At 45.9% G+C, this 27,102-nt stretch overlaps 1 protein-coding gene across 1 annotated transcript in view; it reads left to right on the top strand.

Annotated features, from left to right (window-relative positions):
• KIF14 (kinesin family member 14) overlaps positions 1 to 27,102 on the top strand; it is a 54,541-nt gene that overhangs the window by 7,757 nt on the left and 19,682 nt on the right. The window contains 18 exon segments of the mRNA XM_021064497.1: positions 2,271 to 2,369; positions 3,880 to 3,932; positions 5,368 to 5,398; positions 6,412 to 6,519; positions 8,096 to 8,212; positions 8,544 to 8,659; positions 10,256 to 10,428; positions 11,593 to 11,740; positions 12,015 to 12,078; positions 12,750 to 12,934; positions 16,526 to 16,545; positions 16,548 to 16,627; positions 17,613 to 17,773; positions 19,839 to 19,986; positions 20,627 to 20,779; positions 22,101 to 22,227; positions 24,470 to 24,563; positions 25,463 to 25,595. Coding sequence (XP_020920156.1) covers positions 2,271 to 2,369; positions 3,880 to 3,932; positions 5,368 to 5,398; positions 6,412 to 6,519; positions 8,096 to 8,212; positions 8,544 to 8,659; positions 10,256 to 10,428; positions 11,593 to 11,740; positions 12,015 to 12,078; positions 12,750 to 12,934; positions 16,526 to 16,545; positions 16,548 to 16,627; positions 17,613 to 17,773; positions 19,839 to 19,986; positions 20,627 to 20,779; positions 22,101 to 22,227; positions 24,470 to 24,563; positions 25,463 to 25,595 — 2,010 coding nt within the window.

Below are 27,102 nucleotides of genomic sequence, written 5' to 3'. Positions count from 1 at the left end.
GCAGGGACTTCAAGAAAGTAGGATCCTCTGGGAACCTGTGCCCTGGGGAATTGCCAAGCGATAGAACTAAAGCGGAGGGACTTTGGCTCCCGAGCTTGCAGGGATCCAGGAGGCTGGCGGGGATTTTCAGCAGGAAGGAATAGGGTCGTGTTTGCTCTCCCACAAGGGCAAGACCCTTGCCTTCTGTCTGCTTCCATCATCCTTCCGGTGTGGTCCACGCGTACACAGAGCAAGCAGGTGCTTACCCGATTGAATTGAACCTTACCTAGACGGTAATATGAAAGGCAGAGACTTCTGTTGTTGAAATTGAAAAATTTTCTTTTTTGAGATAAAATTCACACAACATCAGCCCTTTTAAAATAGAAAACACAGTGGAGTTCCCATCGTGGCACAGTGGTTAACAAATCTGACTAGGAACCATGAGGTTGCGGGTTCGATCCTTGGACTTGCTCAGTGGGTTAAGGATCTGGCACTGCCGTGAGCTGTGGTGTAGGTTGCAGACGCGGCTCGGATCCTGCGTTGCTGTGGCTCTGGTGTAGGCCAGTGGCGACAGCTCCGATTCGACCCCTAGCCTGAGAACCTCCGTATGCCGTAGGAGTGGCCCAAGAAATGCTAAAAAGACCAAAAAAAAAAAAAAAAAAGAAAGAAAGAAAGAAAACACACAGTGGCATTTAGCGCATTCATAACGTTGTGCCACTGCTGCCACCTCTGTCTGGGTCCAGAAGATCTTCATCACCCCCAGAGGAGACCCTGCGCCATCAAGTAGTGGTGACCTGTTCCCCTCCCCTCAACCTCCACTCCTGTCTCTGTGGCTTTACCTATTTGGGACGTTTCCCGCGAAGGGAGTATCACGCAACAGAAGCTCACCAGCTTTCTGGCACGTGGCTGTTACACTCCACTCCTTCCTATGGCTAACATTCTGTTGTGTGACCACAGCAGTTTTGCTCAGGCGTTCATCAGGTGATGGACATGTAGGCTTTTCCGTGTTTCAGCAATTATAAACAGTGCTACTCTGAACATTGTACCTCTTTTTTTTTTTTTTTTTTTTTTGTCTTTTCTAGGGTCGTACCCATGTCATGTGGAGGTTCCCAGGCTAGGGCTCTAATCGGAGCTGTAGTTGCCACCTACACCACAGCCACAGCAACAGCTAGATCCTTAACCCACTGAGTGAGGCCAGGGATCCAGCCGCAACCTCATGGTTCCTAGTCGGATTCATTTCTGCTGCGCCACCACAGGAACTCCGGTACACCATTTATTTGAGTAATTTTTAAATTTATCTATTTCTTTATTTATTTTGGTTTCTAGGGCCACACCTGCAGCCTATGGAAGTTCCCAGGCTAGGGGCTGAATCAAAGCTGCAGCTGCTGGCCTCCACCACAGCGACAGCAACGCCAGATCCAAGCTGCGTCTGCGACCTACACCACAGCTCCTGCCAATGTTGGATCCTTAACTTACCAAGAAAGACCAGGATCGAACCTGCATCCTCATGGCTCCTAGTCGGGTTTGTAACCTGCTGAGCCACAACAGGAACTCCCTTCTCTTTGAATTTATTTGTGACTTTCTTTTGGGTAGATGGGAGGAAGGTCACTGGGTTTATATATAGTAACTCTCTGCTCAGCCTTTTGAGAAACCGCCCACTCTTCCACCAGCAGCTGGAGGGCTCGGGTTCCTCCACCTCCCTCATCGGCATTTGTTGTTCTCCATTCCCTGATTGGAGCCAACCTAGGGGATGCAAAGCGGTTTTGAGGAGTTCCCATCGTGGCTCAGCGGTTAGCGAACCCGACTAGCATCCAGGAGGATGCGAGTTCAATCCCTGGCCTCGCTCAGTGGGTTAAGGATCCAGTGTTGCTGTGAGCTGTGGTGTAGATCACAGACGCAGCTCAGATCCCACGTCGCTGTGGCTGTGGTGTAGGCTGGCGCTACAGCTCCAACTGGACCCCTAGCCTGGGAACCTCCATATGCTGCGGGTGAGGCCTTAAAGAGACAAAAAAAGACAAAAAACAAACAAAAACAAAGTGGTTTTGACTTGACAAGTCCTTCCTGACTAATGATGCGAGACTCCTTTTCCTACACCTGTGGGCCATTTGTATGTCTTCTTTGGAGGAATATCTGTTCAGGCCTTTGCCCGTTTTTAATTGATCGCAGTGTTTCTTTTGTTGAGTTATAAGAGTTCTTTATATATTCTGAATACTTGACCCTTATCAGATATGATTTATCAAAAATGCAAGGATGTTTGCAGGAAGTCAGTGCTGTGTTTCTGTTCCCGCTAGGTCAGCTATCACCTTGAAATGAGCTACTTTGAAGTATACAATGAAAAAATTCATGACCTTCTCGTTTGTAAAGGTGAAAATGGGCAGCGAAAGCCAACAGTAAGATTAAAGATTTTATTATTTGTTTGCAATTTCTGTTTTTATCAGTGTATATAATTAGTTCTCAAGATGCTCTATGGGTTACATTTTTACAAAAATGCTCTTATGTGGTACACGTGCTTGGGATCTACAGTCTGATTACATTGCTATTTAGTAAATAAGGTGAACATTATTGTTAGTGGACATTAAAAGTTAACATAGTCCAAGATTTAGTTGGACCTTTATGTCAGATACCAAATTGCTAAAAAGTCTGTAAAGCCAAAAAAGCAGTAAAAGTCCTAAAAACTATGTTGTTATTACTTATTATAGAATATGTAATTTGCTGGATTATTTAGCAAGTTGATATCTTATAGCTAATATTTTCTGTGAAATAGAAAGTTTCACAAAGGCATAGACTTTTTTAAAAAGCTGCTATTAGAATTAAAATTTAATTTTGAGGAGTTCCTGTCGTGGTGCAGCAGAAACGAATCCACTGGGAACCATGAGGTGGCGGTTCGATCCCTGGCCTCGCTCAGTGGGTTAAGGATCTGGTGTTGCCCTGAGCTGTGGTGTAGGTCGCAGACGCAGCTCAGATCTGGCGTGGCTGTGGCTGTGGTATAGGCCAGCTGTAGCTCTGATTTGACCCCTAGCCCGGGAACCTCCACATTCATGTGTGCAGCTCTAAAAAGCAAAAAATAAATAAATAAAATTTAATTTTGAAAAGGACTGTGGCGCGCTAGAAACTAAAATCTAAAGAGGTCACTTGTCTTGCTCAAGGTCATGCGGTTTGCTTTGGGCAACATCGAGAAATTTAAAACTTGGCATTTCCTGCTATGACTTCTTTGTGTTTTAAATTTCTACTGACAGAGTTTAAAATGCGTAATGTAAAACTGAAAAATGTTACCTGTCTCAAATTTACTGAACCTATTTCAGAAAGCTAGTTGAAAGCATATCATTGGAGTTCCCGTCGTGGATAACGAATCCGACTGGGAACCATGAGGTTGCGGGTTTGATCCCTGGCCTCGCTCAGTGGGTTAGGGATGTTGCCGTGAGCTATGGTGTAGGTCACAGATGTGGCTCAGATCCCGTGTTGCTGTGGCTCTGGTGTAGGCGAGCAGCAATAGCTCCTATTGGACCCCTAGCCTGGGAACCTCCATATGCCATGGGAGCGGCCCTAGAAAAGGCAAAAAGACAAAAAACAAAAACAAAAACAAAAAAACGAAAAACCAAAAAAGAAAGCATGTCACTAATAGGCTGGGCAAGACTTAGGAATCAAAAAACCAATCAGATATTTGATGCTGTCTCGTGCTGTGGAGTCCTGTGCGAGGGCGAGCACTTTGTGGTCTTGAGACTGCTTCTTAATGCCTTAGAGATGGGCTTTTTGGTGAGAACTCACTTTTGTATTTATTTCTGGGCAAAGTAGAAATGAATCTCTTTACCTCAGACTCAAAACATAGAAAAGAAGATGACTAGAAATTCTGTTTCCCATGAAACTCCTATCTTGCTCTTATTACGGCTCTTTGCCCCACAGCTAAGAGTGCGGGAGCACCCGGCCTCTGGGCCCTACGTCGAGGGCCTGTCCACGTGAGTGGGGGCTTGGAGGGGGGGACCTCGGGCTCTCTGGGGGGCCTCTGGGTGACTGGTCTTCCACCCTGGATGTTATCCTCCTCTTTCCAGACAGTGTAAGCTGCTGGTTTGTGTATTTGCCTCTCTTGCCGCACCTGTGATGGGTCTGCGTAGAGGCGTAATTACACTGAATGGGAGATATTTGGCTTTTCTCCCTTTCCCCTGCTTCCCTGTTAAGTCAAGGCTTCGCTCTGGAGCTGCCTTTTTAAAATGTATTAGTCTAAGCTGAAGAGGGGATCCGTGCCGAGTTCAGTGTTTAGAGTTAGCAGTATGCCGAGAGTCATTTGTGTGGCTTTTAATACTCCAGGTGCTTTCTCAAAGGAAAAGGAGACGACCAGGTATGGATTTGGGCCCATTTAGTCACTCTGGGGTTGTGCTGAGACGCATCCATGCCAGCCTAACTACGCCCGTGTACCTCTGCCTGTGCCAACCACACCCCTATATACCTATACCTGATCTTATACCTATATGTGTACCTATAAGTGTGCCTTAGCCTAACATACCTGTCTATATAGGTACATATACCTCTGTATGTACCTGTGTGTGTACCTTGGCCTAACCACACCCATCAATACACATATGTATACCTATGCCTGATCATACCCGCCTATACAGGTACCTGTACCTATTCATATACCTGTATATGTACCTGTGTGTGTACCTTGGCCTAACCACACCCATCAATACAGGTACCTACACCTATGCCTTTGCCTGATTATACTCACCCATACAGGCACCTGCACCTATTCATATACCTGTATATGTACCTATATGTGAGCCTCGGCCTAACCAGCCCTGTCTATACGGGTACGTGTACCTATGCCTTTGTCTAATCATACCCACTTATACAGGTACCCCACCTATTCATATACCTATATATATATATACCTGTGTGTGTACCTCGGTCTAACCACACCCATCAATACATGTACCTGTACCTATGCCTCCATCTATGCCTATGCCTGATCATACTCACCTGTACGGGTAATGTACCTATTCATATACCTACATATGTACCTATATGTGAACCTCGGCCTAACCACACCTGTCTATACAGGTACACATACCTATGCCTCTGCCTATGCACAGAGGTTAACGTTTATCTTTTGGTCTCATGACCTAGACTTGGATATTACAATGTTAAGTTGCTAAGGTGCTTCATTATATTAAGAAAAATCATACTTTAAAAAAATTCGGTAAAGTTAAAACATTTTATTTCCTACCTTTGAACGTGGAGAAAATGAAGGATTCTGTAGGAATCAGTATAATAATACCTATGAATTATTCCACCTGATCCTCAGAGAGTAATTATGTAGTTGAAGGGTGGTTGTTTTATAAGAACAAAAGTGCGATCATTGGTGAAATCAATTTTGTCTTTTTGCTTTTTTGACAGGAATGTTGTCAGTTCTTACTCTGATATCCAGGTAAGGCTGATTGAATTTGTCTTCTTTCCACTTGATAGAAAGATTAGAATCATAAGTATTCATAAGAATATTTCCCGAGGCTTACTGTTTGCATAAATGAAAGGCTGATCTTATTAGTTTGTAATGAACAGCTTTTGTTTGTGTAAACAATAATCAAAAGAATCATTCTTTCAAGTTCCCATTGTGACTGGTATCTATGAGAATGCGTGTTTAATCCCTGGCCTCGCTCAGTGGGTGAAGGATCCAGTGGTGTCGTGAGCTATGGGGTAGGTTGCAGATGAGGCTCAGATCTTGAGTTGCTGTGGCTGTGGTGTAGGTTGGTAGCTGCAGCTCCGGTTGGACTCTCAGCCTGGGAACTTCCATATTCTGTGGTGTGGCCCTTAGAAAAAAAAAAAGAATCTTCTGAACTAAGAATTTCAAATGGTCATCATGCAAGTTTAGAGTCATAGATAGAGGCTTTTAAAGGTATCATTTCCTGGGAGTTCCCTTTGTGGCTCAGTGGTTAACTGAGGAACTAGGAACCAGGGGGATGTGGGTTTGATCCCTGGCCTCGCTCAGTGGGTTAAGGATGTGGTGTTGCCCTGAGCTATGGTGGAGATCACAGACGAGGCTCGGATCCCCCCATTGCTGTGGCTGTGGCTGTGGCTGTGGCTGTGGCTGTGGCTGTGGCTGTGGTGTAGCCCAGCAGCTACAGCTCCAATTTGACGCCTAGCCTGGGAACTTCCGCATGATGATGGTGTGGCCCTAAAAAAAAAGCAAAAAATAAAAACCAAACATTAAATAAAGGTATCATTTCCTGATTCAAATTTTCGTGACAAAAAAAAAAAAGAAAAGAAAAGTAGACAATGGGAATACATTTTACTAAAGAAACATTTATTAATAATCTTATTGTATAAACTGATTATGAATGTGCATATATAACCAAATGTGCTTTTGACCTTGTGCTTTAATTTGCTCTGGCGGCCGCGATCTGCAGGCCTGAACCCCCCCCCCCCCCCCACGCTTCTCCCTAGATTTGGCTGGAGCTGGGAAATAAACAGAAGGCGACTGCGGCCACTGGAATGAATGACAAAAGCTCGCGCTCCCACACGGTTCTCACCCTGATGATGACCCAGACCAAGGTATTGTCTGTTGATTGGTTTCCTAGGTAAGATGGCATATTCACGTTTCATGGTTTCCTTGTTTTCTTCTTTAAATCAAAGGTAAAAGTACGGTCGTATAAATAGACAACATTGTTGGACTCGAGGGCCTCTGCATAAGAACTCTGCATGACTTTTGCCATATATGGCCATATGTTTTTCTCATGGTTTTAAAGAGCAATAACAGGAGTTCCCGGCGTGGCGCAGAGGTTAAGGATCTGGCGTTGCCGTGAGCTGTAGTGTAGGTTGCAGACAGGGCTCGGGTCCCACGTCGCTGTGGCTGTGGTGTAGGCCAGTGGCTACAGCTCTGATTTGACCCCTAGCCTGGGAACCTCCATATGCTGCAGGTATGGCCCTAAGAAACAGAAAGACAAAAAAAAAAAGCAATAACATGATTATTAATTTATTATGATATTGGCATTGTCATATCAATATATGAAAATATATTATCAATAATACATGATAGTTATATAGTATTTGAAAAAACATATCAGAAGTTAGAAGATTTTATTTATTTATTTATTTTTGTCTTTTTGCCATTTCTAGGGCCGCTCCCGTTCCATATGGAGGTTCCCAGGCTAGGGGTCTAATTGGAGCTGTAGCCGCCGGCCTACACCACAGCCACAGCAATGCAGGATTCGAGCCGCATCTGCAACCTACACTACAGCTCACGGCAACGCCAGATCCTTAACCAACTGAACAAGGCCAGGGATCGAACCCACAACCTCATGGTTCCTAGTTAGATTCGTTAACCACTGAGCCAGGATGGGAACTCCCAGTGAAAAATTTTAAATAATTCAGCCATAGGTTCTATTACTACAATAAAATCCCTCTAAACACTTCGATATATAATCCTTCAGTTTTTTTATAATCACACTTAAATTTAGAAAATCTGCTACAGTATTATGCTGTTAAAATTATTTGTGGGTAGTTCCCATTGTGGCACAGCAGAAACAAATCTGACTAGTATCTGTGAGGATGCGGGTTCGATCCCTGGCCTTGCTCAGTGGGTTAAGGATCCGGCGTTGCCGTGAGCTGTGGTGTAGGTTGTAGAGGCGGCTTGGATTCTGTGTTGTGTGGCTGTGGTGTAGGTCAGCAGCTGTAGCTCCGATTTGACTCCGAGCCTGGGAACTTCCATATGCTGCAGGTATGGCCCTAAAAAGCAAAAAAAAAAAAAAAACCCTGAAAAATATTATTTTTCATAGCTATGTAATATTCCTTTGGCTATTAGAATTCCTCAAAATTTTCTCGGCTGTCGGACCTTTATTTTGTTTTTAAATACTTTGCCCCTTTAATGCTGAGATAACACGTTTGTACAGTCAGCCTTTTCCTTTGTAATTGAGTAGTCGTGGGGTTTTAGACCTTCAAAGCCATTCTTCTATTTGGGCACAGGGCAAGCTCTGCTCGGTGTATTGTTATAAATTGTCACAGATTCAAGGAGGGATAGTTTCAGTGGTAAATGAGTGGTCTGTAATCTTGTCTAACATTCTGTCTTACAGACACTGATGGAAAGGCATAGAAGAACTTAATGATTTTTTATTTCGGTATTTTGCTCCAGACAGAATTTGTGGAAGGGGAGGAGCTTGACCACAGGATCCGGAGCCGCATAAACCTGGTGGACCTGGCGGGCAGTGAGCGCTGCTGGGCGACTCAGAGCAGCGGGGAGCGGCTGAGGGTAAAGGGTGCCGTCCTCTTGGTGGAGGGGGCGGCGGCGGGGGGAGCCTCATCCCAGGTGTTGTTTTAAGGAGGTCTCAGGCTGTGCTTATGTAACAGCAAGAACCGCCTTTCCTTGCACGGTAGAGACTGTGCTGCTGAGGCCGAAGGAGGGATCCACAGTTCCTGGTTATGATGCTTTTTGAAGACAATGAGTGAATTTTGAGTCCTGAGAACGTTGGTAGTTTGGGGAAGAAAGGAAGCACCCAGCAATTTTCTGAGGGAAGAAATACACTTTGTGAAATGAAGGGATTGCTGAGCAGTGACTGTGGAATGTTCCATCTTGTCCCCAGGAGGGCGTGAGCATTAACAAGTCCCTGCTGACCCTGGGCAAGGTGGTCTCCGCGCTGTCCGAGCAGGCCGGCGGGAAGAGGGCCTTCATTCCTTATCGAGAATCCGTCCTTACCTGGCAAGTGGCTTTTGCGTGTAAAGAACTGTGTGAAAACACAGCGACTGCCTCAGGAGGAGGCGTGTAGACGGACTCTGGGTAACCCGGGGACAGTGGTAAGCCGTGGGGGTTTGGGAGCCAGGCTGCCCACCAGCTCTGGGACTTCGTGTAGGTCACTTAACAGCCCTGCAGCCCATTTTCTTCATCTGTAAAATGGGGACGATATCAATGCCTGTCTTTTGGGTTATGGTGAGCGTTAAACAATGCAGGTAAACCTCTTAATGCACAGCGCGTGCCGAGTCGGTGTCAGCAACTCTTATTATGCTTACTGTTACTAGCACCTGCTGCTGGAGCCTAGAGGGTGTCACCTAACGTTTTAGTGTGTATGTGAAGTGGAATCGGGTAGTGTCGCTTGCTGAGCACACACTGGCTCATTCAAAAAGTGTTTTCACTAATGACTGTTTAATTTCCCATATATTACACTCAGATTACACAGTCAAGATTTAATATCCAGGGCTGTTCCCATCATGGCTCAGCAGGAATGAACCCAACTAGTATCCATGAGGTCGTGGGTTCAATCCCTGGCCTCACTTAGTGGATTAAGGATCCAGCATTGCCGTGAACTGCAGAGTAGGCTGAAGACATGGCTCGGATCCTTTGTGGCTGTGGCTGTGGCATAGGCTGGTAGCTGCAGCTCCGATTCGACCCCTAGCCTGGGAACCTCCAAATGTTGCAGCTGCAGCCCTAAAAAGCGAAAAAAAAAAAATTGATGTCCAATTCTGAGAATCCTGTGTCTCTATTTGATGGCGGTGTATCTTTTTATAATTGACTTACTGTAGTGCACTTGCCACCCCAAAACTTATAAGGCAAATCTATTTTTTTTATGCCTTTTGAAAACTAAGAATAACTTTTGGAAGTTAAGAATAATTCATTCTGCATAAAGAAAAATAGGCTTTTTAGTCTCCTACCATTTTCCCTCTAAAATAAGGCCTTTGCCTCTATGGAAAACAATTTGTGCTTGCATGTTCAGCCATCATTTTCTGCACTTCTTGAGCAGCATCTCTGAAGAGTTGTGGTTACCATGGAAATACAGAGATGTCCTAGAGTCTCTCATGGGCTGGTGTGGCGAGGAGGGTTTTACTAAATATTAGATGTTTCATTTTAAAATCTCCGCACAGACTGTCACTTCGCAAACAATATAAAAAGTGTAAGAGGGGCGTTCCTGTTGTGGTGCAACGGAAAAGAATCCGACTAGGAACCCTGAGGTTGCGGGTTCGATCCCTGGCCTCGTTCAGTCAGTTAAGGATCTGACGTTGCCATGAGCTGACGCAGCTTGGTTCCCGCATAGGCCGGCAGCTGTAGCTCCCATTCGACCCCTAGCCTGGGAACCCCCATATGCTGTGGGTGTGGCCCTAAAAAAAAAAAAAAAAAAAAAAAAGCGTAAGAGGAAATAAAGTGCTCACGAGATCTAAAAACAGCTGCAAATACCAAAGAATTCCAAAACTGTCTTTGGGTACAAAGTGTAACTCTGTACTATCTGTCCCATTGCTCTCCAGGTAATGGTTGTTACTGGGTCATTGGAGGAGCAGAGTCTAATTGAGTCTTTTTTCCTTGAAGGCTGTTAAAGGAGAGTCTGAGTGGAAATTCAAAAACCTCGATGGTCGCCACCGTCAGCCCGGCCGCCAGCAGCGTGGAGGAGACGCTGAGCACGCTGAGGTACGCCGCCCAGGCCCGGACCATCGTCAACGTCGCCAAGGTCAACGAGGACATGAGCGCGAAGCTGATTCGAGGTGAAACGCATCCCACAGATTTGAGAGTTGCTCTTCAGGAGTTGAGCCTCCGATGTTCACGTCGGTCGTGAAAGTCCGTGTACAGACCAAGAAAGTTAAAGACACTGCCCCGGGCCTGAGTAGGAGAGCCCAGGCATTCTGCACAGATGCAGGAGGGAGGGGAAGGAGGGTGGGGACAGGGGTGAGAAAGAGGGGGAAAGCCAGAAAAAGTGTAGGAAACAGAGGGGGTGACGGGGAACAGCAAGTGCACAGGAAGATCACCTTGACCGGGTGGCGTAGGCGTCACGCTGTGACGGTGATGGCCTTTCTTTCCCCTCCCGGGACCGCTCCTCCATCGCTCTCTTTCTCAGCTCTCTCCTGCTTAGTCCACTGGGCTGGGGCTGCGTGGTCCTGGGTTTCTGGCCCAGGCCTGGCTTCAGCTAAGCTTCCTCCTCCCGCCAGGGGTCTTGGTCTGTGCAGCCTCATCCCTCTCCTCTATACACGGGACCACTGGCATTAAAAATGAGTATGCTGGGGAGTTCCCATAGTGGCTTACTGGGTTAAGAACCCTGCATCTCTATGAGGACGCAGGTTCGATCCCTGGCCTCGCTCAGTGGGTTAAGGACTTGGTGTTGCCATGAGCTGCAGTGTAGGTCGCAGACTTGGCTTGGATCCTGGGTGGCTGTGGCTGTGGCTGTGGTGTAGGCCGGCAGCTGCAGCTCTGATTTGACCCCTAACCTGGGAACTTCCGTATGCTGCAGGTGTGGCCCTGTAAAACAAAAAAAGAACTTAGAAAAATATTCTGGATTCCAGCTTGAGCAATCTTTGCTCGTTCTCCAACAGGCCCTCATGAGTAGGTTGGCCTGGGGTGGTTCTCGTTTACATCTGTCGTCACAGGGTCATTGACAGTGTCCCCCCTCCTTCTCAGCAGCCCCCCCCCCTTTGGACACTGCGTTATATGGCCATCCTGTTTATGAGGGAGGAAGAGTCACTAATGTGGGAGCAATTTTTCAGGTTAAGGTTAGGTAGAGATTTATGTAATTAAATGAAAATTTCTGCAAGTATGCTGTTTTACTTAGTAGTGCTTAAAACTTCAAATAAAACAGAAGATTGGAGGATGATGTCTAGCTTGGAAACTACTATATGGCAATGTTATTAATCCTGCATCTTTTTACTTTTATTTAGAATTGAAAGCAGAAATTGAAAAGTTAAAAGCTGCTCGAAGAAACAGTCAAAATATTGACCCCGAGCGATATAGGCTCTGTCGGCAAGAAATAACATCCTTAAGGATGAAGCTACACCAACAGGAGAGGGACATGGCAGAAATGCAGAGGTGGGCTCTGGTTGCTACCTTAGATGCTCATCGTGTGGCTGGAAAGATTGGACTGGCCTCGGGGGAGGGGTGTGTGGGGGGTGGGAGGCGTGGGGGAGGGGAGGCTCCTGAGTCGGCCTGTACCCTCCCCCCCCTTGAACAGAGAAGCTCCTCCCTAGACGGTCACATTTTGAATATTCCGAAGTAGTTTCCTGACCAGCATTGATTGTCTCTTGCTTTTCAATCTTATACACCCGCGTATTTTTCACTCTGTTATTTCGCTTGTCTTTGAAAGAATGTGGAAAGAAAAACTTGAACAAGCTGAACAAAGAAAACTTCAAGTCACAAAGGAGTTACAGGTAATATTTCAACTCTTTCAAAACTGGCTTGAAAATTTGCAAAGGAATACACCGCTAAATATACGGATTGAATTTCTGAACTCCTCGCTGCGCACTGACACTGTGCAAAGAAGCATCACCGTAGAGGGAATTCGTATAAAGAAGTATTAGGACCCAGCGGGCGCTCGTGTGAGGTCACGGGGCAGGGGATGCGGTTGGAAGGACACAAGTTACGGTTAGTTCCTTAAGGGCTCGATTTCCAGGCCAAGGAATTTGGGGTTTATGCTGTAGGAAGTGGGAAACCGTTGACCAGGGAACTGGCGTTTGAGACGTTTTGCGTGTGAATTCAGTAGGATGCACTCGGCAGGGGGCGTTAAGAAGGACTGAAAACAGGAGGGCTGTTGACAGGGCGTCAGGAGGCGGAGGTGACGGCTGTGGTGCAGCAGGTGTGGCCTGTGACACTGGACGGGGTCCCAAGTGGGCTCAGGATGGTGACGGGTAGGGCCACCCCGGGCCAGCAGGGCCAGAAGTTTAAGAAGGATGGTGGCCACACTTACAGGGAAGCTCGAGGAGCGGGTTTCTAAGAAACTGAATTTCCTGATTTTACTGTTGAACGGAGACCGTTGCTTTTCGGTGGATTTCACAGTTTCGTGCTTCTGGCTGAGGGTGAGCCTTTCTCTGACTCCTCCTAGAAAGCAGGGATCACGTTGCAAATGGACAACCGCTTGCCGAACCTGGTCAATCTCAGCGAGGACCCACAGCTGTCGGAGATCCTGTTATACGTGATCAAGGAGGGAGCGACCACGGTGGGAAAGGATAAGCCCGACTCGAGGCACGACATTCGCTTGTCGGGGGTGCTGATCGCCGACCATCACTGGTACGCTGCTCCCCTGGGTCTCCCGCGCCGATACCCCTGCTCCCTGGGAGAAGCCCGCAGGGCTTGGCGGCCGGGAACACAGGTGTGCCCAGGGTTCTGTGACATGGGAACGGTGTCATAGGCTCTGTTTCTATTCTGTGCACTTGGTCTTTTGCCTGAGGGATAATTTCTTTTCTCGGAGGTACGATCGCAGGCACAAAAGGAAACGAGTCTCCTTCATCTGTGGCAGGATTTCGGGTTGGGTTGACAGACTTAAAAATTTTCTTCCGGAGTTCCCGTCGTGGCGCAGTGGTTAACGAATCCGACTAAGGACCATGAGCTTGCGGGTTCGATCCCTGCCCTTGCTCAGTGGGTTAACGATCCGGCGTTGCCGTGACCTGTGGTGTAGGTTGCAGACGCGGCTCAGATCCCGCGTTGCTGTGGCTCTGGCATAGGCTGGCAGCTACAGCTCCGATTAGACCTCTAGCCTGGGAAACTCCATATGCCATGGGAGTGGCCCAAGAAATGGCAAAAAGACAAAAAAAAAAAAAATTTTCTTCCGAGGAATTGAACGCAACTACTTATATTGTTGGGGTGATAGTAATTGCAAACTCTTTCAGCTCCCCAGCATGTTTTCCAGATCTCCCTGTGTTGATCCTGCAAAGTATCCAACTGTGTGAGGTTACCCTTGGCTTTGCTCATAGGCGTGTCAGTTGTTTCTGGCCTTCGGCTCCCGCAGTCCTGCATCTCCTGGTACCAACAGGAAGGGCTTCTCCAGAGCAGATTTCCTGGGTGATAAAGGGACAGGGCCCTCAAGGCAGTCCCTCAGAACCAGGTGGCCAGGCCTTTCTTTGTCCCGGTGGGTGGTTTGAGTGTGGTGATTTTCCACGCACCCTGTAACAATAATTCTCAAGTTTGGGAAGCACTCTTTTTTTTTCTTTTTTTCTTTTTAGGGCCACACCCAAGGCATACAGAGGTTCCCAGGCTAGGGACTGAATTGGAGCTGTAGCCACCAGCCTACACCACAGCCACAACAACACAGGTTCCAAGCCGTGTCTGCGACCTACACCACAGCTCATGGCAACACTGGATCCTTAACCCACTGAGTGAGGCCAGGGATCAAACTTGGGTCTTCATGGATGCTAGTCAGATTCGTTTCCCTGAGCCACAGTGGGAATTCCTGGGAAGCCCTCTTAAGTTGTCAGTCTACGAGTAGGCTATAGGATATGGGCTTATCCCCTTCCGAGGTAATTTCAAACCATCTTCCAGGATGATTGTCGGGTCCCTGGCTCTGGGGGTGGCTGTTACCCCACCTTCTCGCCAACACTTAGTACTGTCAGGTGGACGTGAGATGGCATCTCGCTGGGGATTCCATTTGCATTTTCCTGACTCATAATCTTCATATATTCATTGGCCACTTTTGTTTGCTTTTCTGTAACTTGCCTGTTCATGTCTTTGTCCATTTTTCAATGTATTGTTTGTTTTCTTCTCCATAATTTCTTGGAGTTCTTTATATATTCTGGTTGCCAAGCTTTTGTGAGTCTTATGTGTGGTAACTGTTTTCCAGTGCTTGGCTGACCTTTTCACTCTGTTAGGTGCCTTTGGGTGGATCAGAGTTCTTAGTGTTGTATATTCATTTATCTGTGTTTTCCTTTGCGGTTATCGGTTCTTTTGTCTTGTTGAAGAAACTCTTTCTATATGGAGGTCATGGAGATATTCTCCTAAATTATCTTCTAAATATTTTTTTTCTTTTTTCTTTTTGTCTTTTTTTTTAGGGCCACACTTGTGGCATATGGAGGTTCCCAAGCTAGGGGTCTGGTCGGAGATACAGCTCCTGGCCTACACCACAGCCACCGCCACAAACATGCTGGATCCGAGCCTCATCCGTGACCTACACCACAGCTTATGGCAACATGGGATCCCCAACACACTGAGCGAGGCCAGGGATCGAACCCACGACCTCATGGTTCCTAGTCGCATTTGTTTCTGCTGCGCCACCATGAGAACTCCCTCTTCTAAATGTTTTGAAATTTTGCTTTCAGATTGAAGTCCCCTACGTAGCAGGGGTTTTTTTGTTTGGTGTGAAGTGGGATTTAAATTCATTTATTGTCCATGTGAATAACTAATTCTACCAATACCATGTATTAAATAACATATGGGGTTTTTTTTGTGTGTGTGATCTACAGTGTTCACGCAAAAACTTCCAGAAATACAATGTGTTTTCTCACTAACATTGCCCAGGCTTAGTTATTTGAGCTCCGTGATGTCTTTGAACCTGGCGTGGTGCTGCTCCTATTCCTCTGATCCTCTTACTCGCCTGTTAATTGCTTTCTCTGTCTTAATCCAGTGTTGCAAATAAGTCCTGTCTTATTTACCCTGTGCCAAAGATGCAGAACGTGCTCCCCAAAGCACTGAGAGTCAAGTTGGGGACCAGGAAGTCCCCACTTGCGGGCACTTGGGGTTTCCCTTTTAGTACAGGCTCAGTGTTTGTCTTACTCCCTGGACCTTGAGCTTCATGAGGGCAGAGCAGATAGAACTAGGAGAGAGAGGAGTTCCCGTCATGGCGCACTGGTTAACGAATCCGACCCGAAACCATGAGGTTGTGGGTTCGATCCCTGCCCTCGCTCAGTGGGTTAAGGATCCAGCATTGCCGAGAGCTGTGGTGTAGGTTGCAGACACGGCTCGGATCCTGCATTGCTGTGGCTCTGGCATAGGCTGGCAGCTACAGCTCCGATTTGACCCCTGGCCTAGGAACCTCCATATGCCGCGGGAGCGGCCCAAGAAATGGCAAAAAGACCAAAAAAAAAAAAAAAAAAAAAAAAGAACTAGGAGAGAGAAGTTGCTGTTTAAACCATTACCTGGTCAGGACAGGAGGCCGAGGGCCAGCTGTCCTTCTCAGGTGCTCGTCCCCAGGCACCCAAACACACTACTGCTCTTTCATTGCAGAGCTTGGCGCCTCCTCTAGAGCTAGAGGTGTTTGTTTAGGGCTCAGTTCGCTGCAGTTTGCTCTTTATTTCTGTCTAATTAATCCAAAGACATTTGGACTTTGGAGTTTCTTTCCTGTTTTCTGTCTCCAAAGACTCAAAGGGATGCATAGCATTTACAGCTGATTTTCCACAGCATCGTCTTATAGTCAGGGCCCAGTTAATCATGACCAAGGAGTATGCTTTAATCTCCATGCTTTTCCTTTTCCGTGCTACCCACTTTTCGTGAGAGGAAAATGTTCATTCCCTTATTAAAACTCATATGTACAACTAGACTGTAAGGGAAGTAAAAATAAAAACACTTAAAACTGTTCCATCCATAAGTAAGCCATTGTCAATATTTTAATATATTTTTCTTTCATGTTTGTCTATGTGTATTTTTTTTTTTAATTTGGGGGGATGTTTAAGTAGTTATAATCAAAGGGCCTATAATGAAAAATTTTCCACCACTGGTGGATAGAATTTCTAGAGAAGTCAGGCTTTTTCACCAGAACTTCAAATTCGAATTGGGAGGAAAAGAGGAGAATCCTAAGTTGTTGTTGTCACAAACTGATAAGCACCTTCACGCCAAAGGAGTAACCTAAGGAGGACTGCCTGTGCTGCCTTTTTCTTGTGTCCCCCTTCGCAGTACCATCAACAATTGTGACGGACAGTGACTGTCACCCCAGCCGGCGAAGCAAAGACCTACGTAAATGGAAAGCTGATCTCCCAGCCCACGGTACTGCATCATGTAAGTTGGCTGCTGCTGACAGGGCAGAAATTGTTGGACTTGGGGCAACCTTTTTTTTTTTTTTTTTTTGGTCTTTTTGTCTTTTCTAGGGCTGCTCCTGCGGCATATGGAGGTGCCCAGGCTAAGGGTTCTAATCAGAGCTGTAGCCGCCGGCATATACCACAGCCACAGCAACGCCAGATCCGAGCTGCGTCTGGACCTACACCACAGCTCATGACAACACCAGATCCTTAACCCACTGAGCAGGCCAGGATCAACCTGCAACCTCATGGTTCCTAGCTGGATTCATTAATCACTGAGCCACGACGGGAACGCCAACTTTTTTTTTTGAGGGGGCATTCTTTTTTTTTTTTTTTTTTTTAGCTGGGTTCTCTGCTCTGGAGGCCAGTGGTGAACGAGATAAAGGACTTCCCGTTTTCAGCCTTCTCTTTCCCGTAACCTCCCTAATTGCCTCCTCTGTGCAAAGACCTGCGCCCGGGAAGCTGCCCGGCAGCATCACCATGTCCCCGAAGAGCTGGGCTGTGGAATCCAGGCTGGACGGGGTGGAAGCCCCGGCCCTGCCGTGAGCTGCGTAACCTTTAAAGTGTCACCAAGCCAGGGTGACGGTGTGTCAAGAGCATTTGAATAAGTGCGCTGGGAGAACAAGCATGCTTCAGGGTGTGTCTCAGGAAGGGCCCAGGGAGGAGCAGATGGAAGAACCTGAGTCACAAAGAGTGAGCTGCTATTGTTACTGTTCCCCCTGCTCCATCCGCTCTCCTCATCCCTAGAACTGGGATGGAATGCGCATGCTCGTGAGAGGATGTGGCCACCAAGTGTGGACACAGCTCTTGGCACACAGAGGCCTCCAATTAATGTTCGTTGCTGTGATTTTTCTGTTTATCATGCGTGGTACTAGGTTATAGTGAACTGTGGAGCATAAAGAATTGTCCCATGTAATTTGGGGTGCAGACTCACCTCAGGCCATACATTTTTTTGTGTGCTTTAGGGTGACCGGCTGATTCTTGGCGGAGACCATTATTTTAGATTTAACCACCCAGTAGAGGTCCAGAGAGGGGAACGGCCCTCCAGCAGACACGCGCTCATGAGCCAGGGGCCAAGAGACTTCGAATGTGCCAAAAACGACTTGCTCTCGGCCCAGAGATTACAGTAAGTACTGTGGCTGTGAAGTGGTAAGTGCCATGGATGTGGAGCAGAGGCCTGGGGAGAGCCTTCTCATCTCATCTCAGAACTTTCTTGTCTCCCCAGCTGAGCATCTGACCCACTAACCTGTAGCTCCCTGTCTCCTCCCTCCGGGCCCTGGTCACCACCAGCTCTCTTTCTTTTTTGGTAAAATTGGGTGTGGAAATTTCTATATGTACAATTGTTTAAGCATTTTTTTGGTTTGTTTGTTTTTTTAGGGCTGCATGTGCAGCATATGGAAGTTCCCAGGCAAGGGGTCGAATGAGAGCTACAGCCGCCAGCCTGTGCCACAGCCACAGCAATGCAGGGTCCAAGCCGTGTCTTCGACCTACACCACAGCTTGTGGCAATGCCAGATCCTCAGCCCACTGAGTGAAACTAGGGATCGAGCCCGCATCTTCATGGGTCCTAGTTGGGTTCGTTTCTGCTGAGCCACAAAGGGAACTCCCAAGCGTTAACTTTTTTTTGAGAAGAAGCGTTAATTTTTTTTTTCTATAATTATCACTCCTTCCCTCCCCATATTAAAAGGTCACAAAGTTAATTTAATGTTTTGACTTCTCAAAATGTCTAAGTGTTATCCCCAAACTGGCTCTGCCTCTTGGTGGGTGTGGAGCCAAAGACAACCAAGCCAGGGCTGGGGCCAAGGGAACAGCAGTAAGGAGACCACCGGGCCCTTGCCCAAAGCCCGTCGCCCACAGCCAGACCCGGGAGGCTTTAAGCTGCGGGCTTATGCATATTCATGAGGGGCCTGGAAAGGGACAGAGTCCTCACTTCAGTGGATTGATGTCACCAGAGTCAGAAAAGGTCACTGACCTCTCTCAGGTCCCAGCTGATCTGGAGGTTGGGGCTTCAGGCTAAGCTGTACTGTGGAATCGAGCCGGAGTCCTTACCTCTGATGGATGGTCTTTGCCGCTGTTACTTCTCGGCCTGATGGCGGGTGTTCTTTTGTTCCTTGAGATCAGTATGACAGAGACCTGTTCAGAATCACCACGGCTTAGGAAAGGGGATTCTGTTATGTCCAGGGAACCACGCTGGTTCTCTGTCTTGGGGACCCTGGCTGCCGCCCCCTCCCGCCAATCTGCTTACAAAATTAATATAGATGTTTTTTAAAAAAATGGTACAATCTCTGCTTATCATGCTTTTAGTGTCATTTCAATCTATTCCTAATCTGTGACCTAAATATGAATTGAAAGATTTGATGTATGAAAAAATTTTTGCTCTAACCATTGTTAAACATAAAATGCCTATATCTTGTGTTTACTGTAATGTTAGCTAAAATATTTACTGCAGTGTTCACTATAACATCATTTTTATTGGCGTGCCATTGTAGGTTATAAATATATACTTAATATTTTTATATAAATTAAAGCCTTTTCATGGAAATTAGGCATTTGAAAAATATATTTGTGGGAGTTCTCTAATGGCTCAGTGGGTTCAGGGTCCGGCATTGTCATTGCTATGGCTCAATCACTGCTGTGGCATGGGTTCAGTCCCTGGCCCAAGAACTTCCACATGCTGTGGGCATGGCCAAAAAAAAAAAAATTTGTTCCCATCGTGGCTCAGTGGAAACGAATCCACGAGAGCACAGGTTTGATCCTTTGCTCAGGGGGTTAAGGATCCAGTGTTGCTGTGAGCTGTGGTATAGGTCACAGACGAGGCTTGGATCCTGCATTGTTGTGGCTGTGGTGTGGGCCGGCAGCTGCAGCTCCGATTTGACCCCTAGCCTGGGAACCTCCATATACAGTGGGTGCGGCCTTAAAAAGACAAAAAAAAAAAAAAAAAAAAAGATTAAATATCAGGCCTCTCCAATTGTTACTAAGTTAGAAACAAGCAGCTTTTTATCCTTTTATATTTTTTTGTGTAAATAGTTCTAAAGCTAATAAGAATTTAGGAACACCGTTGGCAGAATGTCAGAAATTAAGTTTTGAGATTTGCACTTTTGTTTCCCTGGAAACATCTTACCACAGCTGGGAACTGTTGCAGTGTGTGAAAAGTTCTTGACCCTGAGCCTGTGCCTTCTTGCTGCTTTGTAGCCTTGAGGCCGAGATCAAAGAAGCGCAGCTGAAAGCCAAGGAGGAGATGATGCAAGGGATTCAGATTGTAAGAGAAATGGCTCAGCAAGAGCTCTCCTCTCAGAAAGCTGCGTACGAAAGCAAGATAAAAGTCCTGGAAGCAGAACTGGTAAGAAGCAGAGTTGTTCTCTCTCTGCACCCCAGGTGTGGCTGGAAACCTGTGTCTCTGTGCAGGTGGGGGTGGGGGTGGGGGGTCAGAGGGAGCAGAGGCTGCGGTGGGGGTGGGGGGAGCAGGGCGGCCCGCCCTTGGCCCTGGCTCCTGAATTTGCTGGCAAAGCTGCCTCCCAGCAGCCTTTTTTTTGGCCACACCTGCGCATATTGGAGGTTCCCAGGCTAGGGGTTGAATCAGAGCTTAGCTGATGGCCTACGCCACAGCCACAGCCATGCAGGATCTGAGCCGTGTCTGTGACCTACACCACAGCTCATGGCAACAACAGATCCTTAACCCACTGAGCAAGGCCAGGGATCGAACCTGTGTCCTCATGGATGCTAGTCAGATTCCTTTCCGCTGAGCCACGACGGGAACTCCCAGCAGGGAACCTCTGAAAGGTGGGATCGGGGTCCTTTGGTTTAAGTTGGATTTGTCAGCCTGACTGAGGCTGAGAGGCCCCAGGCCCCTGAGTCGCTTTTGAGTCACTTTCTTGGGCACTGATGTTTTTAAAAAGGGACTTTAGTACTTTTCGGGTATCAGTTGGGAAGAACCGCTCTGTGTTTGCTCCCTATTTATTTTGTATTATTGATCTTTACAGAAAGAAGAATCTCAGAGGAAGAAAATGCAGGAAATAAATAACCAAAAGGCTAATCACAAAATTGAGGAGTTAGAAAAGGCAAAGCAGCGTTTCGAGCAGGAAATATACGTGAACAAAAAGCGGCTAGAAATGGAGGCTTTGGCCACAAAACAGGTAATTTCCCTTGACAGCTGGTTTGAGCTGCCTTGAGGAAAAGGGGGTTCTTTTTTAAAGAACCAACGGTATATTGATGGGCACCAACCGGCTCCAAGTCGGCCGGCCAGGAGGCTGTTCTTGCCTAGAAGCGTCTGTCCTCAGACCTGCCACCCACAGCGTCTTGCAGACAGAGCTGTTAGTTCCAGCAGGTTCTAGCAGGCTCTCTCCCCGCACCCACAGTGATCCTGGGGTCGCTCCCACCAAGCGATGCAAAGGGCGGTGATACCAGGCAGGACACTTGGAGGGAAGGTGGCCTGGCTCTTGTACCCGATATATCCAGGCTCTGGGGAGGAGCAGCAAGCAGCCACGTGCCCGTCTCAGTCCCCAGGGCCCTATGGCAGGGCCTTGTCGCCTCGGGAGGGAAGGCACTGACCTCTGTCATCTCGCTGAGCACAGAGGCCTCTTTCAAGGGCAGCTCACATTAGCCAAGTTCACACGACCAATGCAGAAAACCCGGATGCGGTTGTGCTAATGCTGTCAGCCCTTGGCCGTTCCCTGTCTGTGTCCGTGGCTCTCCACGTGCTGGGCCCGCAGCAGCAGTAGCTCCTGGTGGCTCGCAGATCTCAGGCCGCGTCCAGGACTGAGGGCAAGGACCTCTGAGGCCGCGCCTAGAATCCGTTCTGAGCGGCCTACAGTGGGTTCTGATGGATACTGCGTTCGTCTTGGCTTTGGTTTCTTGTGTCTTAAGGTTTTACTCTCAAATCGCAGTTTTCTTTCTTTTCCTGAGTTTATAGTCAGAGAGGGATTGGGGGCAGAAGGAAAATTCTCCCAGTAACCCCAAACTACTGGTAGTGTAATCCGGTGATAATACACGAATTAGCCAACTCTAGAACACAAGGGCTGGTCACAGAAACAGAACTATCCAAATCGTGAAAAGTTATTACTGGTAGGTTGTTGTTATATGGCTTATTTGTATCTAATGCAGCTTTTTGGTGTCTTTACTTTAACTTTTTAATGTAGTCAACAAATGTGTGGGCTTTTTTGAGTAGTTTTTTTCCTTTTTTTTTTTTTTCCGGATGGTTTTTATGCTCCTGTCCATTCATTGGAAGAAAAAGACCAATCTATGCCATCAAACATTCCTATGATTTTGTTGTGGAGGAAAAAAAAAATCATTTTATAACAATGCTTTATAAATCGTTTTCTAAAAGCCTCTTATGCTTCGTAAAACATGTGCAATGAAAGGAGAGTTATATAGTGTGTTACCATTATCAGTCTGATTTGAGAATTCCTCTCTTTGCATATTCTTGTGTTTGACTCTCTGTGGATGGATATCAATTAGGCATTGGAAGACCACAGGATCCGCCATGCAAAAATCCTGGAAGCTTTAGAAATTGAGAAACAAAGAATTGCTAAGGAAGTCCAACTTCTACAGCAAAATCAGAGTAACAGGGATAAAACTTTGACAAGTGAGTATATGATGATTTCAGCAGGCACTTTCTCCAGTTATGTGTGTTATTTCCTGTAATTACAAAATGTTAGTTATCTTTGTATATTCAAAATGTTTTATTCTAGGAGTTCCCTGGTGGTCAAGTGGTTAAGGATCTGGCCCTGTCACTGCTGTGGTATGGGTTCAGTCCCTGGCCCGGGACTTCTGCATGGACATGGCCAAAAGCAAAAGTTTTGTTCTAGATGTTGCTGACTTTTCTGGAACTAGATAAATTTGTACAAATGCTTATTTTTAGAAGATTGACTTTTTATTTTTTATTTTATTTATTTATTTATTCCGTCTTTTTGCCATTTCTTGGGCCGCTCCCACGGCATATGGGATATTCCCAGACTAGGGGTCTAATCGGAGCTGTAGCTGCCAGCCTACGCCAGAGCCACGGCAACGTGGGATCCTTAACCCACTGAGCAAGGGCAGGGATCGAACCCGCAACCTCATGGTTCCTAGTCGGATTCATTAACCACTGTGCCACAACGGGAACTCCCAAGATTGACTTTTTAGAATATTTAGTTAGAATATAAGCAAAATGATAAACAAAATTCCAAGTATTATTTGAATGTGTATTGTTTTTTAAATGTCCTAATCTAATCCTTAGCTCTTATTTTATTAGAATTAGTGTCTAAATTGTGCTTAATCATTGGGTACTTCATTTTCTTTCTCAGAAGTTATTATTTGTGTGTGTGTGTGTGCATTTCTACATTCCTAGCTAGAACTTAGCATGTGTTTAATGTGAACTTTTTGTTTTTTTGGCCACCTGGCAGCTTATGGGGTTCCCAGGCCAGGGATCAGGCCTGAGCCACAGTTGTGACCTAAGCCGCAGCTGTGGCAACACTAGATCCTTAATCCACTGTGGGCCAGGGATCGAATCTGTGTCCCAGCAGCTCCTAAGATGCTTCTGATCCCATTGTGCCATAGCAGGAACGCCTGTAAACTTTTTTTTTTTTAATTATAGAAAATCTCAAACTATGAAGGTAGCGAGATCACTACAATAAACACTTACATGCTTATTATCCAGCTTCACCCGTCACCCCCACAGGTTGAGTTTCGTTCCAGCAGAGCTCAGTGCCCCACCCCCAAGGACTGTTCCAGAGCCAGACTCAGCAGTCCTGTCATTCGATCTGTAAACACTTCACTCTGCAGCCCTAAGTTAGATCAGGACTCTTCTTTCTCTCTTTCTCATCACTCCCTGAAGCACAGCTCTGATATTATTATCATCCCTAAAAATGTTGGTAGTAATTTCTTGCTCTCATCAGCTATCCTGTCCATATTCAAATGTCCTCGATTATTTCATTTTTACGTATATTGGGTTTGGAATTCCAGAAGTCAGGTTATTGACCTCTAGAATTTCCCAGGATCTGGGTTTTGCTGACTGTTTTCTAGGCTGTTCCTTACCTGGTTCCTCTGCCTCTTCCTGCAGAGTGCCTGCCATCCAAGCCCAGAGTTCTGTAACGTCTGTTTTTAAATTATGTCCAAACTATTAATGTTCTTTCTAGCCATTGCAAGAAATAACTACATTGTAATTTTTTAAAACTTTTTTGGGGGTTGGAGCCCCACACACCCATGGCTTGTGGAAGTTCCCAGGCCAGGCATCAACCAGAGCTGCTGTAGTAACAACACTGGCTCCTTACCCCACAGAACCTCAGAGAACTCCATAACTATGTTGTACTAATGCATCTCTTTATTCCTCTTAGGTCCTAAGACAGTGCTTTGCAATGAACACTTGATTTTTTAGGATCCGTTTGAATAATAAATTTTGTCCTTCCAAAAAAAAAATGTTTTTAATGGAATACTAGCTACAGGTTTGACTGACCAATTTAGGAAATGTTTATGATAAAGTCTTAAATTAGGAGCATGGGATTGTAGACGGAAATTGTTTTAAATGCCTTGGTATATGTCTATATCTCTGTGTATCTGTTTTTCAAATTTCAGGCAAAATTTAAAAGATTGGGGTTCTATGTACGTTAAGGCATACTTTACCCGATACTTTCAGTCAATCAGCATCTCCCATGCCTTCCACATTTTCTGTGAAGCTTCTTTTATTTCCCCAGTGAGGTTGAAGAGAAGCTGCTGAGCAATCACTCTACCTCCTGGGATGCGTAGTGGAAGCCGTCGGGCTGAAGTCGGTTTTCCCCCAGACTTGTCCTGCCGGGAGGTGTGTGTCATGCTCGGGTCTTTTCTGAACACTCTCTCTGTGCTTCTACTAGTTCAGCCAAACTGGAGCTGCATGAAGCTCTCCCTGATGATTCAGGAAGCCAATGCCATCAGCAACAAGTTAAAAAAGAATTACGTTTTTGGCAGGTGAGTACCTAGCTTATTGCTGAAGTCGTTCTCGTTGCCCTGTGTGTGACTTTCTGTTTTAGCATCTCCACGTGCCTGTCCTGGAACGGGCCAGTGTCAGTCCTCCAGGCACTTCAGGCTCCCCTCTCAGAACTTGCTCTGGATGAAAAAGGCTTTCACAGTCAACATTCTAGAACATTTTATAAACAGAGTAATTTTAGATGCTTTAGGAATTCATTAAAATTTCATTTGAGTTGAAAATGTATCTGTATTCCACATTTTAAAGGGATATGTGGAGTTCTCATCGTGGCTCAGTGGAAACACATCTAACTAGTATCCATGAGGATACAGCTTGATCTCTGACCTCGCTCAGTGGGTTAAGGATCTGGCATTGCCATGAGCTGTGGTGTAGCTCGCACATGTGGCTCGGATCTGGCGTTGCTGTGACTGTGGTGTAAGCCGCGGCTACAGCTCCGATTCGACCTGTAGCCTGGGAACCTCTGTAATGCCACTGGTGCAGCCCTAAAAAGACCAAAAAATTAAAAAATAATAATAATAAAAGGGGTATGCAATATTAAAGAAAAATTTTTGGGCCGTGTCTGCAGCATATGGAAGTTCTCACTCCAAGGATGGAACCTGCGCCACTGAGTGACCTGAGCCACTGCAGTGACAACACCAGATCCTTAACCTGCTGTACCACAGGCAGACTCCTAGAGTTTTTAAAATTTAAAACATTTTTATATGAGAAGTTATTTTAACATAATACATAGTAGGCATGATTATAATAACAAAAATACCTAACTATGGAGAGATTTAGTCTGTGGATTGAATTTTTATGGGAGTTATTCTAATTAAGAAAATTCTTCTCAGTTATGTATGTTTTAGGATAAGCATTTTTCCCTTTGGTATTTTTCTTCCAGACATGAAGTAGGAGATAAAGGAAGCAGTTCTGACACTTATATCCAGGTTCGAAACCTGCAACTAGGGATCTCCACTGTCTGGAGTCTGGAAAAGTTTGAATCTAAGCTTGCGGCAATGAAAGAACTTTACGAGGTTTGGGATTTTATTAAAATCTCTATAAACTTTTTGAGGTAAAAAAATTAGGCAATCCACATTACCCAAAGCAAGCAGTATTAACAATTACATGCTTTTACTTTGCTTTTGCCTGTAGAAAGGATTGCATGGGTTTTAATATCATTATAACGGTGTAGAGAAATTTAGTGCTGAAATCTATTCAGCTATAATTGTGTGTTTTTAAAATTTGACATTTAAACTTAAGAAAGATTTGATGGACATAAGGCAGTTTGCATCGGTGCAGTCCTCTTCAGTGCCTGATAATGTGTGTTTTGGTTTTTTGGGTTTTTTTGTTTGTTTGTTTTTTTTCCCTTTATTGGCTGCCCTGCAGCAAATAAAGTTCCCCGGCCAGGGATCAGATCCGAGCTTGCAGTGGTGACCTGTGCCCCAGCTGTGGCAACACTGGATCCTTTAACCCAGTGTGTTGGGCCAGGGACCACACCTGCATCCTGGTGCTGCAGAGATGCCGCCGCCGATCCCCTTGCACCCCAGCGGGAACTCCATCCACATTGTGCATTTGTACATAATTGCCTTTACGTTTCCCCATTCCTATGCTTTTGTGTGCTTTCCGTTGTTCGCTGCTTTGAGTCCCAACTCTGCACGTATTAGTTTTTAATGTCTCATGTCTTTGACTTCAGTTTTCTAAAATTATACCAAAAATAAGAAGTTTCTGTTATATTTTGCTCACTGACAGTTTGCTTGCCAGAAATATTGCCATTTACCAATGTCACTGGTTTGTTGTCATTTCCATTTTAATAACTAGAATTTTGTGGCAAGTGAAATGGGGGTGATAGGCTAATATCTGTAAGGGTGGTTAACATGCTTTGCTAATAAACCTTTATGTTATACTTATTGTCTACATTCCCCCCCACCCCGCACCTCCTCCCCTGCCCCCCTCCCCCGTTATATTGACTTTTCCTTGGTTTCATTTTGTTATGCGGTCATTTTTAATTTTGCATATTTGAATCTATTAATCCGAAGATCTTCTTACTGAAACAGTGTCCACTTCTCTGCGCTTTCTTGTAATTTTATTTAAAGCATTTATATCTTTGAGTCATAGAACACATGGCAGTGTACTGTGAGGAGTATGAACCTAAAGTTAGTTTCTCTCTGTGTGATTATCTTCTTATCCCTGAAACATTCAGAAACAGTTGCAGCACATATTAAATTGTTGCTACTGTGCGGAGTTCCCTCTGTGGCATAGCGGGTTAAGTACCTGGCATTGCTGCAGCTGTGGGATAGGGTGAAACTGCAGCTCATATTTGATCCCTGGCTCAGGAACCTCCATATACCTTGGGTGTAGCCAAAAAAAAAAAAAAATTAAGATAAATAGGGAGCTCCCTTCGTGGCTTAGCGGTTGACAAACCCGACTGGGATCCATGAGGACGTGGGTTCGATCCCTGGCCTTGCTCAGTGGGTTAAACATCTGGTGTTGCCTGGGTTAAAGATCTGGTGTTGCCGTGAGCTGTGGTGTAGGTCAAAGACG

The sequence above is a fragment of the Sus scrofa genome, chromosome 10 (genome assembly GCF_000003025.6).
Source record: "Sus scrofa isolate TJ Tabasco breed Duroc chromosome 10, Sscrofa11.1, whole genome shotgun sequence".
In the NCBI taxonomy this organism is placed as follows: Eukaryota; Metazoa; Chordata; class Mammalia; order Artiodactyla; family Suidae; genus Sus; species Sus scrofa.
Note: the sequence above shows the minus strand (reverse complement) of the source record. Positions and strands in the feature narration are given on the sequence as shown.